We start from the raw sequence: 15,000 nt of genomic DNA, 5'->3' as shown, positions 1-15,000 counted from the left end.
ATACCTATTTCTTTACTACCCACAAGGGGCTAAACATAGAGGGAACAAACAAGGACAGACAAAGGAATTAAGTTGATTGCATTGACCCCAGTGCATAACTGGTACTTAATTTATCAACCCCGAAAGGATGAAAGGCAAAGTTGACCTCAGCGGAATTTGAACTCAGAATGTAAAGACAGACAAAATACTTATTTCTTTACTACCCACAAGGGGCTAAACACAGAGGGAACAAACAAGGACAGACATAGGTACTAAGTCGATTATATCGACCCCAGTGCGTAACTGGTACTTAATTTATCGACCCCGAAAGGATGCAAGGCAAAGTCGACCTCAGTGGAATTTGAACTCAGAATGTAAAGACAGACGAAATATTGCTAGGCATTTCACCCGGCGTGCTAACATTTCTGGAAGGTTTTTATCGCCTCTTTTACGTATGTATGTCAGTGCTTTTCAACCTTTTTGCTGGAGCGGAACCCCAAGGAAACATTCCACTGGCTCAAGGAACCCCTGTGCAATAATTTAATTGTCTTATGCACACATGTCTGCACAGGAGAATTAAAAATTACTGTCGATTTTAGCATTTTTGTAACTTCTTGCGGAACCCCTGGAATGTACTGGCGGAACCCTGGTTGAAAACCACTGATGTACTCTTTTACTTGTTTCAGTCATTTGACTGCAGCCATGCTGGAGCACCGCCTTTAATCGAGCAAATCGACCCCGGGACTTATTCTTTTGTAAGCCTAGTACTTATTCTATCGGTCCCTTTTTTGCCGAACCGCTAAGTGACAGGGACGTAAACACACCAGCATCGGTTGTCAAGCAATGCTAGGGGGGCAAACACAGACACACAAACATACATGTATACGACGGGCTTCTTTCAGTTTCCGTCTACCAAATCCACTCACAAGGCATTGGTCGGCCCGAGGCTATAGTAGAAGACACTTGCCCAAGGTGCCACACAGTGGGACTGAACCCGGAACCATGTGGTTGGTAAACAAGCTACTTACCACACAGCCACTCTTGCGCCTATATATGTATATATATTATACATCTATCTTGTGTGTACAGTTAGATGTATGATTATTACTGTTAGAGCTCCACATAGAGTATCATCAGCCAGTATAGTGGTCACTTAACCACTAAGGAGTGTTACTGGTCATAATCTACAAGGCATATGTAAGAGAAAATTAAGATAACCACCAGTATAAATATTTAGTACCTCCACACTTGCAGTCATTTGGAACACAGCATTAAGTACATTTTGATGGCTAATTGCAATGGATCAAGAGGGGAACTTCATTACAGAATTGTAATATAAAAACACACACAAGGGTCTTCTTTTAGTTTCCGTCTACTAATTCCACTCAGAAGGCCTTTAGTCAACAGAAGTCACTTGCCCAAGGTGACACATAGTGGGACTGAACCCAGAAACAAGTGGTTGGGAAGCAAACTTCTTACTCACACACCCACGTTGGTACCTTCAAAATGAGAGAGTCTATACCGCAAAACCACAGGTGGGTCTCAGGTAATTTGTTAATAAAAGGACTAAATTGTGATGGCTGTTCTTTACTGGAGTTGCTGATGAGAAGGCATATACTTAGCTATATATATATATATAATATATATATATACAACCATTCCTCTTTTTTCTCTCCCCTTCCCTTTCTCTTACTCCTCCTCCCCTGTCCCGTCGCTAGTCAACGATGAGGAAACTACTGTCTTTTCTGACCTTGCTTCACCCGAGTGTAGATGGCATTTTCTGTGGCTCCTTTGCTGTTCTCAAAAATAGCGTTCGTAATATTTTATCTCGTTTGGCTTAACAGCCCTTCTTGTCTGTGTTACTGTTATTCTCCTTGTCCTGTCTTTTACTGTTTATATTTTGTACTGTCGTTACTGTCCTGGTTTTGTTACTATTTTTACCCCTCCGCAAAAAAATCTCAAATTTTATTTAAGTTGCTTTTCGCGGGAAGGAAAGTTTCTATCGAAGATGCGTATCGCCTTCACCTTCAAAACGCAGAGTAGATGAAACCATGGCGACTGAAGAAGGGGAATTTTCCTTGTGTTGTATGTCCTGTACTCTATTTTTTCGTTGTTTAAAAAAAATGTCCATTTCCTTGGTTTTGTGTTTATGTTTTCATTTCTCATTGTGTTCGACGTTTTTTTGGCGTCCTGTACCCATATATGCATGTATATATACATGTGGAGGTAGGTACGTACATATATGTATGTATATATGCATACGTTTTGTTTTTTAATTTGTTATATATATATTTTTTTTTTTTTTGTACTTGTTTCAGTCATTTGACTGCGGCCATGCTGGAGCACCGCCTTTAGAGTGGTGAAAGAGTACAGCAGGGATCACCACCATCCCCTGCCGGAGCCTCGTGGAGCTTTTAGGTGTTTTTTTCGCTCAATAAACACACACAACGCCCGGTCTGGGAATCGAAACCGCGATCCTCCGACCGCAAGTCCGTTGCCCTAACCACTAGGCCATTGCGCCTCCACATATGTATATATATATATGTATATAAAATGAGATAGGGGTTGAAAATTCAACCCACCATGGGATAATATATATCCAATATACTGCTAGATAGGTACCCAACAAATTTAATACATAGATGTTAACAATTGTCAAACAATCAGTTCATCTATTGCATTATATGGGTAAAGGTAATAATATTACCGTAAATTAATACTACAAAATTAGAGAATGGAGAAATATACTGATAGTTGATGTTTTACTGATTTAAGTATATTTCTCCATTCTCTAATTTTGTAGTATATATATGTATATATATCCAAAGCTATGGCTTAATTAGCGGGTTGCAGAAATGCCCCCAGAAGACAGTTACTGACACAGAAAGCAGTCAAGACAGAATTGTAATATAAAAACAAACACAGAGACACAAGAGACAGTAAGAGAAGACAATAGTAAAGCATTTACCAGTTTGTACTTCTTTGCATTGAGTGTGAGGACGGCAGGATGTGGCTTTGGTCTGTACAAACGGCTTGCAGAGCAGGGATTTGTTTTTCACTTGTTTCGGAGGTGTGGGCTGGATGATAATCTGCTGGTTACCATTCCCTGGTGCTGCCACTGCTGCTGCTGCTGCTGTGAGGGTACCGATATCTCCGGTACTGGTGCCAGCAGAGGAACTACTGCTGCTGCTGCTGCTACTATTACTGCTGCCACCACCAGAAGAAACAACACTCAAAGACGTCTACAACAAAAACAAAAAAACAATGTACATGTGTATATTTGAGTGATTGATATATATATATCAGGCCATTCCTAAATTGTTATATTTATACATATTTAGTCTTTGACTATTTTCTCTTTTCCATTAGGCCGCTGGTAGCGATAAATTTTTACTGAATTTTTTGCTACCCTAAATTGATTAATTGATAATTTTCTGACTAATTCTGAGATTGAATCGGCAGTTTATATTTGCTGCCGATAAGTTTGGCGCGAATGCGTTGGTCTTGAAAATTTTAAGACAGATATTCCCGAGGCATTGATACAGTAGCCTCGTGTATATCCGTCTCTCCCAGGTTTCTTTTACTGATGAAGTGTGACCTATGGTAGACTAGCTTAATTTAATTTAATTAAGCTGGTCTATCATTAAAGACACCGAAACGATGCATCGTATAAAAGATGAATTAGGGTAAATGTTTTTAAATTTTCACCTTATTTCCGAATTACACTACTTGGCGGTGGAGTTATGGCTGCTCTTTCTGGTGGACGAATGGCCTGTTCAGGCCATTCCTAAATTGTTATATATATATATATATATATATATATATATATATATATAAAATCATGTCAAATGGAAATGGAATTTAATTAAAATTAAAACATTCAATCAAAATTTACTTTTCCAGTGGTCTAACGTGCAAAAAAAAAAAAGTCATCAAAATCAAAATCAAATCAAATCAGATATGAGAAAGAAGAACCAAAATCGAAGTCGATCAACATCAATGGAAATTGCAGCTGTGATACCAGTGCCGGTGACAAGTAAGTGAACCATCCGATCTTGGCCGTTGCCAGCGCCACCCCGACTGGCCTCCGTGCTGGTGGCACGTAAAAAGCACCATCCGTTCGTGGCAGTTGCCAGCCCCGTCTGGCACCTGTGCGGGTGGCACGTAAAAAGCACCCACTACACTCACGGAGTGGTTGGCGTTAGGAAGGGCATCCAGCCATAGAAACATTGCCAGATCAGACTGGGCCTGATGCAGCCTTCTGGCTTCCTAGACCCCAGTTGAACCGTCCAACCCATGCCAGCATGGAAAGTGGACGCTAAATGATGATGATGATGATGATGATGAAGACTATATATTAGTCATATGATATAGTGTATATTTATACACATAAGGAATCCACTTAAAGGGAATTCAACACACTAGAAAGAACAGCTAGGTTCTGTAAACCACAAAAATAATGGATAAAATTCGACCGGAATAAATTTGGAAATGAAAAACATTTACCATCTATTACCCTGGACCAATTGGTTTCTGATCATCTTTTAGCGAGTCAAGGGGAACTCACAAGGTCCAACCTAGGGTTAAACATATCCAACATGAGACAAACAAGGCTACTTGTCTCGTGTTCATACGAACTAACTTTTCAAATTTTACTGCGCAGACGCAGTCCTTCGCTGGCTACAATGAAAACCCGCCAACTTTTAACCGAAAATTATCCAAAAACTTACAGTATTTAATCTAGGTACTAGATGGTAAATGTTTTTCATTTCCAAATGTATCCGTTATTTTTGTGGTTTACAGAACCTAGCTGTTCTTTCTAGCGTGCTGAATTCCCTTTAAGTGGATTCCTTATACTCTTTTACATGTTTCAGTCATTTGACTGCGGCCATGCTGGAGCACCGCCTTTAGTCGAGCAAATCGGCTCCGGGACTTATTCTTTTGTAAGCCCAGTACTTATTCTATCGGTCTCTTTTGCTGAACCGCTAAGTAACAGGGACATAAACACACCAGCATCGGTTGTCAAGCAATGCTAGGGGGACAAACACAGACACACAAACGCATATATATATAGATATATACGACAGGCTTCTTTTCAGTTTCTGTCTACCAAATCCACTCACAAGGCTTTGGTCGGCCCGAGGTATAGTAGAAGACACTTGCCCAGGGTGCTACGCAGTGGGATTGAACCCGGAACCATGTGGTTGGTAAACAAGCTACTTACCACACAGCCACTTCTGCACACTATATTGTGTGTGTGTATATATATATATATATATATATATATATATTATCAAGCACACATATTCAATGTATGTGCCTTGGTGGTTTGCTGGTAACAAATTTGGTACCTACTGGCAAACAAACAAAGTACATACATTGAGTCGGTGTTTTCAATAATGTTCACAAGACTAGCACTGCTTCTAATTCATATTTGAAAAAAAATATCTATACATATAAAGGTGAAGTTGTCTGTATGTGTGTGTGTGTGGCAGGTTTGGTAGCCTTCAACTAACACTATCTCCTCTCCGAGACCCTGTGGCGCAAGTTGACGAAAATTGAGAGTATGATAGAAGAAGGCTTGCTCTTCATTGCGTAAAAGAAAAAATTCAAATCCGATTTATGGCACAATCTTTTCATAGCCCCTGAAAAACTACTGTGGACCCCCAGTTTACTATATTGCATCAGTGGACCCCTAAAAATCTTTTATGGACTCCAGTTGAGAATCCCTGTGATAACCCATGCAATTTACAGATTGGAAAAAAAAACCAAAGGAATTGGTGATGCTGACCTTTTGTGATGTATTTTGAGAACTAATTATGACTGGCACTTGTGTAGTTGATTTCAGGCTGGTGGAAGTCTGTGGGCGTTGTCCACCTAAAAAGAACACAAAAGCAAAAATAAATAAAAGTAAATAAAAAGTCAGTACATTCAACTCTATGGCATTGCTCTGTCAAAAGTAATGCTTATTTATTCACATTGTTTGGAATTAATCATGGATTATCTCATAGCTTTGAGATTTTGATGTGATTATTTTTTTTAGAATGACATTGTAGGGTAAGTGTGAGGGGCCAGATCTGGCCAGTTTAAATGCTAAAGGGTTCAAATAAGAAGCAGTGGTACCTTGGTGAAACAAGTTCAAATTACAGAATATAAAAAAAAAAAGGAAAAAAATTCCAGTTCAGTTTTGTTTTGAACCCTTCCTTCCACCCTATTTTTTTTTTCCCCCTTTTTTTCCAGATTAAAATTTCACATTAACCCTTTTGATACCAACCCGCCTGAAACCGCCTCTGGTTCTGTAGTACAAATGTCTTGTTTTCAAAAGTTCTGAATTAAAATCTTCCACCAAACCTTAGTCACAATTTAGGTTCCTAACACTAGCTGAACGATAACTCAGTTCTTTTGCTAAATTCTTTGTTATATTTAAAATTAATTGAAAGAAACACAGAGCATCTCAAAATGAATACAGTAACAAAAGGGTTGATAAAACAAAGAATTCAAAAACTACCAAGTGCTGAGTTGGGGGAATCAAAGCAAAATGAAAAATAAAACTTGAACTTAAATCAAAATTCAATTTGAAAAGAAAAAAAGAAAAGGGGGGAAAATGACTAGAATTTAAACATAACTTTACAGAATTAATAAGAAATTTTTGAAAACTTTTAATTAAACCAACCAAGCTAATTGAAAATCTTAAATTGTCACAAAATGGAAAGGTGAGCATAATCGGTTAGTTTGCCCCAGACCCCAGTATTTGACGAGTACCCCTATTTTTTTTTTTTTGGTTAATTGGCTTCAGAAATAAGGAACAAATGTACCCAATGGAATTTAAACTCAGAAACATAAAAAGAACATAAATGCCACAAGGCATTTCTCCCCTGCCATTTTACAGAATCTGGCCATCGATCCATTGTCCTTCATGGTTTTGGATTGCTTATGTCCACTGCAGGGTGAAGGCCTCAGCATGCTCTCTCCACCAACCAGTCTGGTGTGGAGGCTGCGAATTTAAGCTCAGGATCATACTAGCTTGATGAGCCTACTCTGCCACACTGGATCAACATGGTTTGGCAAAGGGTTGCAGTTTTTATACTCTTAAGTCAATTAAATCAGGATTTAATTAATAATAAATATTGATTTCAAAATTGTATAACATCTCTTTCGCCATGCTGGAGCATGGTTTGGCTGGTTCGACAGGAACTGAGTCAGAGGGCTGCACCAAGCTTAATGTCTGCTTTGGCATGGTTTCCATACCACTTTACAGAGTATACTGGGAGGCCTTTTCATGGCATCGCCACCAGTGAAGTCACCAAGTTCTCTCAAGACAAGACCCCGATCAGCTAAGTCAGGGTGTAATATTGTAGAAGGTGGGAGCATGATAGAGGGACAGAAATGAGTGTTTTGCCAAAGAGGAGATACATAGCTTCCCCCAACTGGAAAGAGAGAGAGTGATAGACAGAGAGAGAGATATGTATTGTCAAGGCACAAGGTGGATATGAGAGAGAATAGGGATAGAGGAACAGAAAAGGTAGGTGTGTAGAAATTATATACACACAGGAATAGCTGTGTGGTTAAAACATTTGTATCTCAATTGTATGGCTTTGAGTTCAAGCTCTACTATGTGACACCTTGGGCAACTGTCACCTAGCGTAGCCCTGGATCAGCTAATTAATGCCCTATGCATGAATTTGGTAGGTGGAATATATTCAAGTGTAAATTTTGCTAGCCGTTTACACATAAGTGCATACATAACTGTTGTGTACATCATTTACATTTGACGGATAATTGTCCTCATCTTGTTTGTTGTTAACACAACGTTTCGGCTGATATACCCTCCAGCCTTCATCAGGTGTCATGGAGAAATTTCGAATCTGGGTTCTCATTCCTGAGGTATTTTTTGATGTAGGCAGCGAGCTGGCAGAACCGTTAGCACGCCGGGCGAAATGCGTAGCCGTATTTCGTCTGCCGTTTCGTTCTGAGTTCAAATTCCGCCATCGTCGACTTTGCCTTTCATCCTTTCGGGGTCGATTAAATAAGTACCAGTTACGCACTGGGGTCGATATAATCGACTTAATCCATTTGTCTGTCCTTGTTTGTCCTCTCTGTGTTTAACCTCTTGTGGGTAGTAAAGAAATAGGTATTTTTTGATGTTGTTATTATTATTATTATTATTATTATTTAGGTCACTGCTTGGAATCGAACTCGGAATCTTTCGGAATCACTTCTTTGAAAGCTCAAAGCTATGAGGTAATGCATGATGAGTTCAAAACTACCCAGATCCAGCTTCTCACACCTACCCTACAATGTCATTCTAAAAATAAACAATCACCTCATTGAAACTTCAAAGCCACTATGAAATAATGCAAGATGAATTCAAAGCAATATGGATAAATAAGCATTTACATCTGACTGAATGCTAAAGGGTTAAAATATTTCCAAATTCTGACAAAGCCCCAAGAACATATTTTTCACTCTGATGTCAAACTTAAAAAAAAAAAAGAAAAAGAAATCCATGGTAACCCTTGAAGATGAGGGCAGTTAGTGATTGTAATGTGATAGGGATTATAGTGGTAGTATTGGTGGTTAGTGGTAATGGTAGAGATGGCGGTAGTGGTGACAGCAATAGCAGTAATGATAGTGGCGGTGGTAGTAGTAATGGTTGTGGAGATAGAGGTGGTGATGGTGGTAATGGTGATGGTAAGGTAATGATGGTAGTATTGGTGGTTAGTGGTAATGGTAGAGATGGCGGTAGTGGTGACAGCAATAGCAGTAATGATAGTGGCGGTGGTAGTAGTAATGGTTGTGGAGATAGAGGTGGTGATGGTGGTAATGGTGATGGTAAGGTAATGATGGTAGTATTGGTGGTTAGTGGTAATGGTAGAGATGGCGGTAGTGGTGACAGAAATAGCAGTAATGATAGTGGCGGTGGTAGCAGTGATAGTAGTAATGGTTGTGGGGATAGAGGTGGTGATGGTGGTAGCAGTGATGGTTGTGTGGTGGTAGCAGTGGCGATGGTGGTAGTGATAACATGAATAGCAATAACAGTAGTGGTGGTGGCAGTAGTAAAGCAATGACGGTGATGACGATGACAGTGTTAGTGGTGGTGATGACAGTGACAAGAATATTTCATCAAGCAACATCAAAAAGCTCATTTACTAATTCAAAACACAGATTACATTAAGATAAAGACTCAGACTTTGATAAACCAAGTTAATCATAGGTATTCCCCCACATCACCTAAATCATTAAGAAAGGCATGAATGTCACAACATCATATTTTATGTATCAAAACTATGTAACAAAGACAGTGAAGGCACACTTCAAATACTCTACCTATTTCTCGGTTTCTAAATAAATATAGAAACACATACTTTATTAAAGAATCTTCTCTCATCTCAGAATTTGTAAAATGTTGTCCCAACTATCTCCAGTTTCCTGAATTAACCCCCTCTCACTTTACCCAAAACAGCTACCTTAATTTCCATCATTACAGCTATCTTGTGTTAAGTTAGTATTTTGGGAAAATTTAGGAGAATACTCAAACCAGCCACATAAATTTGCCCATAAATGACTGTCTCGATTTGCCCAGATCAACTAATTGCGTCAATCTACTTAAAATCAAATGCTTCAAAGTGCCTGGTGGAGTCAACTCATCACGATTTGCCCAGGATCAAACCGTCTCGGTTTGCCCAGGGTCACGCCGTCTCGGTTTGCCCAGGGTCACGCCGTCTCGGTAGCCCAGGGTCACACCGTCTCGGTTTGCCTAGGGTCACACCGCCTCGGTTTGTCCAGGGTCACACCGTCTCGGTTTGCCCAGGGTCACACCATCACGGTTTGCCCAGGGTCACACCGTCTCGGTTTGCCCAGGGTCACACCGTCTCGGTTTGCCCAGGGTTACACCGTCTCGGTTTACCCAGGGTCACACCGTCTCGGTTTGCCCAGGGTCACACTGTCTCGGTTTACCCAGGGTCAAACCTCTCTATTTGCTCAGGGTTAAACCATCACAATTTGCCCAGTTCAAATGTCTCGATTTGCCCAGTCTATCCATTTCAATTTACTCAAGTTAACTGACTCAATTTGTCCAGCCATCCTTTTCCCCAGCCAAGTCAAATCTGTCGAGGTCAGCTATATCAATCTGACCAAATCAATCAACCCAAGAACCCACCAAGCCCAACTAACTCAAGTGCCACTCACAAGATTTAACACAATAGTCTTAAATGATGTAAAGGCAGCGATTCACTGACAGGATGCTTGATTCAATTTACCTGGCATGTTGCATACACACACACACACATATACACACAGCACATGCATGCACACACACACAGAGTATAAGAAATGAGTCCTTATTTTCCCCAAGATTTAAGCTGGTCTCAGGGACAGAAGGTCCCTCAGATGCTAAAAAGAATTAAGTGTTAGAGAAATGAAACAATCATAACTGGAAATGGAAACCCAACCAGGCTAGACTCAATACGGAGCTTCTTTCACCTGGTTTCAAACAATGATGATGATCATGATGATGATGAAGGTAGTCTCTTGTAGTTTTGAGAAAAATGGTGCTGCAATTTCCTACTGAACTATTTGCACGAATGACCTGTTTATAGTGACTGAATATCTGTGTTAAAAAGGCGGTGAGCTGGCAGAACCGTTAGCACGCCAGGCAAAATGAGTAGCCGTATTTCATCAGCTGCTACGTTCTGTGTTCAAATTCTGCCAAGGTCAACTTTGCCTTTCATCCTTTCGGGGTCGATTAAATAAGTACCAGTTACGCACTGGGGTCGATATAATCGACTTAATCCATTTGTCTGCCCTTGTTTGTCCTCTCTGTGTTTAGCCCCTTGTGGGTAGTCAAGAAATTGAATGTCTGTGTTGTATATCAGTTCACCCCTCCATCAAATCTATGTTGACTAAACAGGTGCATGGTGTACCACATGGCAGGCGTTAAAGTGATCAGAGAGCAACATGAGATGAACTGTTTTGCTCAAAAAAACAACACGGCACCCGATCCAGGAATTGAAACCAAGACCTTGAGATCATAAGTGCAATACTCTGCCCACTAAGCCATGTATCCTCAATAGTTTCTATACATATCATAGTCAACACTGGAAGCCATCTGCTCGCGATACCAGAGGACGCACACTCTCCTACCCTGATGTAATCTCCAGGGATACAGGCATCCAGCAACAGGACCTCCGTAATGCTGTGATGGACCGTGAAGTCTGGCGTAGCATGGTAAATTCCATTGTCTCGACCACGGTCGACCAATGATGATGAGAGTGTAGTTAATAAAGTAAAGAGTTTAAACTATGCTGAGTCCAATCTGTAAGTCACTAAATAACCAACAGCGCAGATCAAAATAAAAGAGTCACCAATATGCATCTGTGTGTGTGTGTGTGTGTGTGTGTGTGTGTGTGTGTGTATGTGTGTGTGTGTGTGTGTGTGTGTGTGTGTGTGTGTGTGTGTGTGTAAGTGTGGACATATGCAAATATGTGTGTATACGTACGTATAATGTTACATACAGACAATATGCTTGGAATTGTCTGTGCATGTATGCACACATGCAGGTAAATGTGTGTATAAAATATGCATGTAAATGTGTCAAGTTTATATATATATATATGTGTGTGTGTGTGCATGTGTATGAGCATATATATATATGTATGTATAGCACTCCTTGACCATAAACCTGTATGAAGCAACCTGTATCAAGAGATCCACTTAAGGCGTTGTATCAACCACAAGTCACTTCAGTCAGTGTTAGGAGGAGGAAGAGGAGGAGGAGGAAGAAGAAGTGCAATGCACCCTACACTATCAGTTACTAATATTGAAACTGGATAAGCGGGTGAGGTTAGTGCAATTACAGGTGTCTTAAGTGTTTGTGTGGTGGTGGAGGAAGAGGGCTGGTGGTGCAGACGTGAATGTGGTGATAAGTGTCTAAGTCTGGCGTTGTGTGTGTGTGTGTGTGTGTGGTGTGTGCGTGCGTGCGTGCGGACATGTTAAGTGTGCAAGTGAACAAAATGTTGAGTGCATAAACATAGCATTGAATGTGTAAGCATAGTGTGGAGAGTGTGAGTACAGTGTAAAGTGTATATATAAACAAAGTTAAGTGTGTGCATGTGTGTGTGTGTGTGCACATGCAAGCATAGTGTTGAATGTGAATATGGTTTTGATTGAGTGTGAATGAACATGTGGAGTGTGTGCATGTGTGAACATGGTAACAAGCATGTGAGCATGGTGTCGAGTGTGTGCGTGTGTGAACATGGTAACAAGCATGTGAGCATGGTGTCGAGTGTGTGCGTGTGTGAACATGGTAACAAGCATGTGAGCATGGTGTCGAGTGTTTGAGTGTGTGAACATGGTAACAAGCATGTGAGCATGGTGTCGAGTGTTTGAGTGTGTGAACATGGTGTCGAGTGTGTGTGTGTGTGAGTGAGAACATGTTTGTGTGGTGCTGAGAGTTAACCACGTGTACAGGGAAGAATTTTGTTTACAGATAGGGGCTCGTCAAGTCCTTAGTCCCTCTTCTTTTCATCATTGTCCTGCGGGACATAACAGAAGAATTCAAGATCGGCAGCCTCTGGGAACTACTGTATGCTGACGATCTTGCCCTCATAGCAGGTTCCATATCATAGCTAGAAGAGAAATTCCAGGTGTGGAAGCAAAACCTGGAATCTTAGGGCCTTATGGTTAACTTAGCAAAGACTAAGGTCCTAGTAAGCAAAGCAACTGACAGGACCTACCCCACTCAGGTAAGTAGGTGGCTTTGTTCAATTTGCAGGAAACTCCATATGGTATAGCCAGGGTAAGTTATGGACAGACTAGAGGTGCAGTGGATTAATAGGAAGGTTATCTGAGAAGATAGTTTTTGTATGTGGAAAACATGCACAGAATCAATAAAAACTTTAAAGACCCGGGAAACTGATTCCCTCAAATGCCCTGGTGGCTCATTAGAGATAGTAAATAATTTCTACTATCAAGGGGACCAAATTAGTAGTGGGGGACGATGCACAGAGAGTATGATAGCTAGAATAAGAACAGGATGGAGGAAATTCAGAGAATGGTTACGTCTGTTAGCCACAAATGGTTTTTCTCGCTGAGTGAAAGGAAGACTGTACAATGCATGTAAATGAGCAGAAATTCTACATGGTAGTGAGACATAGGCACTAAATGCAGAGGACATGCAATGCTTAGAAAGGAATGAAGCTAGGATGCTCCACTGGAGTGCTAATGCTTTGAGAGAGAAGTTAGGCATAAGAGGAATTCGTCGCTGTATAAAAAGAGAGAAGACTGTCCTGGTTTGATCATGGAATTCAGATGGATGCCAACAACTCCATAAAGAAGAGCTGATTTTTCAAAGAGGATGGAACACAAAGACCCAGGAAGACATGGATGAAGTACAGAATAACGACCTCAGGATGCAGAACCTTTAGGTTGAGATGACAAAGGACTGAAATGTCTGGCGCCTTGCTGTACTCAAGAAGACCTGTACTGTGCAATAGACATGTTAAGACTGGTCCTTCTAGTGGTGTAAAGCACTCATGGCAGCACATAAGAGAACCGATGTGGCATCACATAAGAGCACCCGTGTGGCACCACATAAGAGCACCCGTGTGGTGCCACATAAAAGCACCCAGTACACTTTGTAAAGTGGTTGGCATTAGAAAGGGCATCCAGTTGTAGGAACCATACATAATCAGACAGGAGCCTGACGCAGCTCCCCAGCTCTGGTCACACTGCCCAACACATGCCAGCATGGACAATGGATGTTAAATAATGATGATGGTGGTGGTGTTGAATATGAACATGAAGTGTGTGTGTGTCTGTCTGTTTGAACATGGCTTCAAGTGTGTGCATGTGAGTATAGTGTTGAACAACGTGTTGTATCAAGATAAAATCAGATGCAGGCTGCATCAAATACCCTGCTGGAGAAGGCATCCTCCTAGAGTTAAGATAGTAGTAATGTCAATTCCTACGGAACAACCATGTTTTAAGGGCAATAATTATTACGCATCAAGATAAAATTTGTTTTTGCTTTAAACTTAGCTGTATTGTAGGAGTATAAGCAATTTATTGCCCATAAATTCTAACAAATCTTATATGGACACTGATTGAGAACCACTGGCATATAGGTATGGCTGTGTGGCAAAAAGCTTGATCACGAATGTTCATTCTCTTGGCACAGCACCTTGGGCAAGTGTCTTCTGCTTACAGCTCCAGGCTGACTAAAGTTTTATGCATCAGCATCATCATCATTTAACGCCTGTTGTCCATGGGTTGGACAGTATGACCGGAACTGCACCAGACTCCAGTCTGATTTGGCGTGGTTTCTACAGCTGGATGCCCTTCCCAACACCAACCACTTTACAGAGTGCGCCGGGTGCTTTTATGTAACACCACATGGACACTTTCACGTGGCACTGCACAGGCATGGATTTGGTAACTGGAAACTGAAAGAAACCATTTTCCACTTGTTTATTATGAATATTCAAATATAGGCGTAGGAGTGGCTGTGTGGTAAGTAGCTTGCTTACGAACCACATGGTTCTGGGTACAGTCCCACTGCGTGGCACCTTAGGCAAGTGTCTTCTACTATAGCTTCGAGCCGACCAAAGCCTTGTGAGTGGATTTGGTAGACGGAAACTGAAAGAAGCCCGTCATATATATGTGTGTGTGTATATATATATATATATATATATATATATATATGACGTATTCAGTCCACCTGTGCATACCTTCCTTCTTGTGACACTTGTGAAGACCTGTTGAGACAAGTGAAAATCAAAACAAATCAAAATAGATGAACATCAATGGAATTTGTATCTTTGTGGTACCAGTGCCGGTGGCACGTGGCACATAAGAAAACCATCCGAACGTGGCCGTAGCCAGTACCGCATCGACTGGCCTCCGTGCTGTGGGCACGTAACAAGCACCATCCGATCGTGGCCGTTTGCCAGCCTCATCTGGCACCTGTGTCGGTGGCACATAAAAACACCATCCGAGCGTGGCCGTCTGCCAGCCTCGTCTGGC

General features: G+C 41.0%; 1 protein-coding gene across 7 annotated transcripts in view; it reads right to left on the bottom strand.

Moving 5' to 3' along the window:
* The window catches only part of LOC115225773 (zinc finger MYM-type protein 4), a 133,434-nt gene that overhangs the window by 16,129 nt on the left and 102,305 nt on the right, over positions 1-15,000 (bottom strand). For all 7 annotated transcript variants that reach the window (XM_036514639.1, XM_036514640.1, XM_029796724.2 and 4 more), the window contains 2 exons: positions 5,771-5,856; positions 2,948-3,221 (listed from right to left, as the gene is read on the bottom strand). In XM_036514639.1, coding sequence (XP_036370532.1) covers positions 2,948-3,221; positions 5,771-5,856 — 360 coding nt within the window. The remainder of the gene's footprint in view (positions 1-2,947; positions 3,222-5,770; positions 5,857-15,000) is intronic.

This window comes from Octopus sinensis, linkage group LG28 (genome assembly GCF_006345805.1).
Source record: "Octopus sinensis linkage group LG28, ASM634580v1, whole genome shotgun sequence".
Taxonomy (NCBI): Eukaryota; Metazoa; Mollusca; class Cephalopoda; order Octopoda; family Octopodidae; genus Octopus; species Octopus sinensis.
The sequence above is the reverse complement of the archived record's forward strand: the minus strand, read 5'-3'. Positions and strand labels throughout refer to the sequence as shown.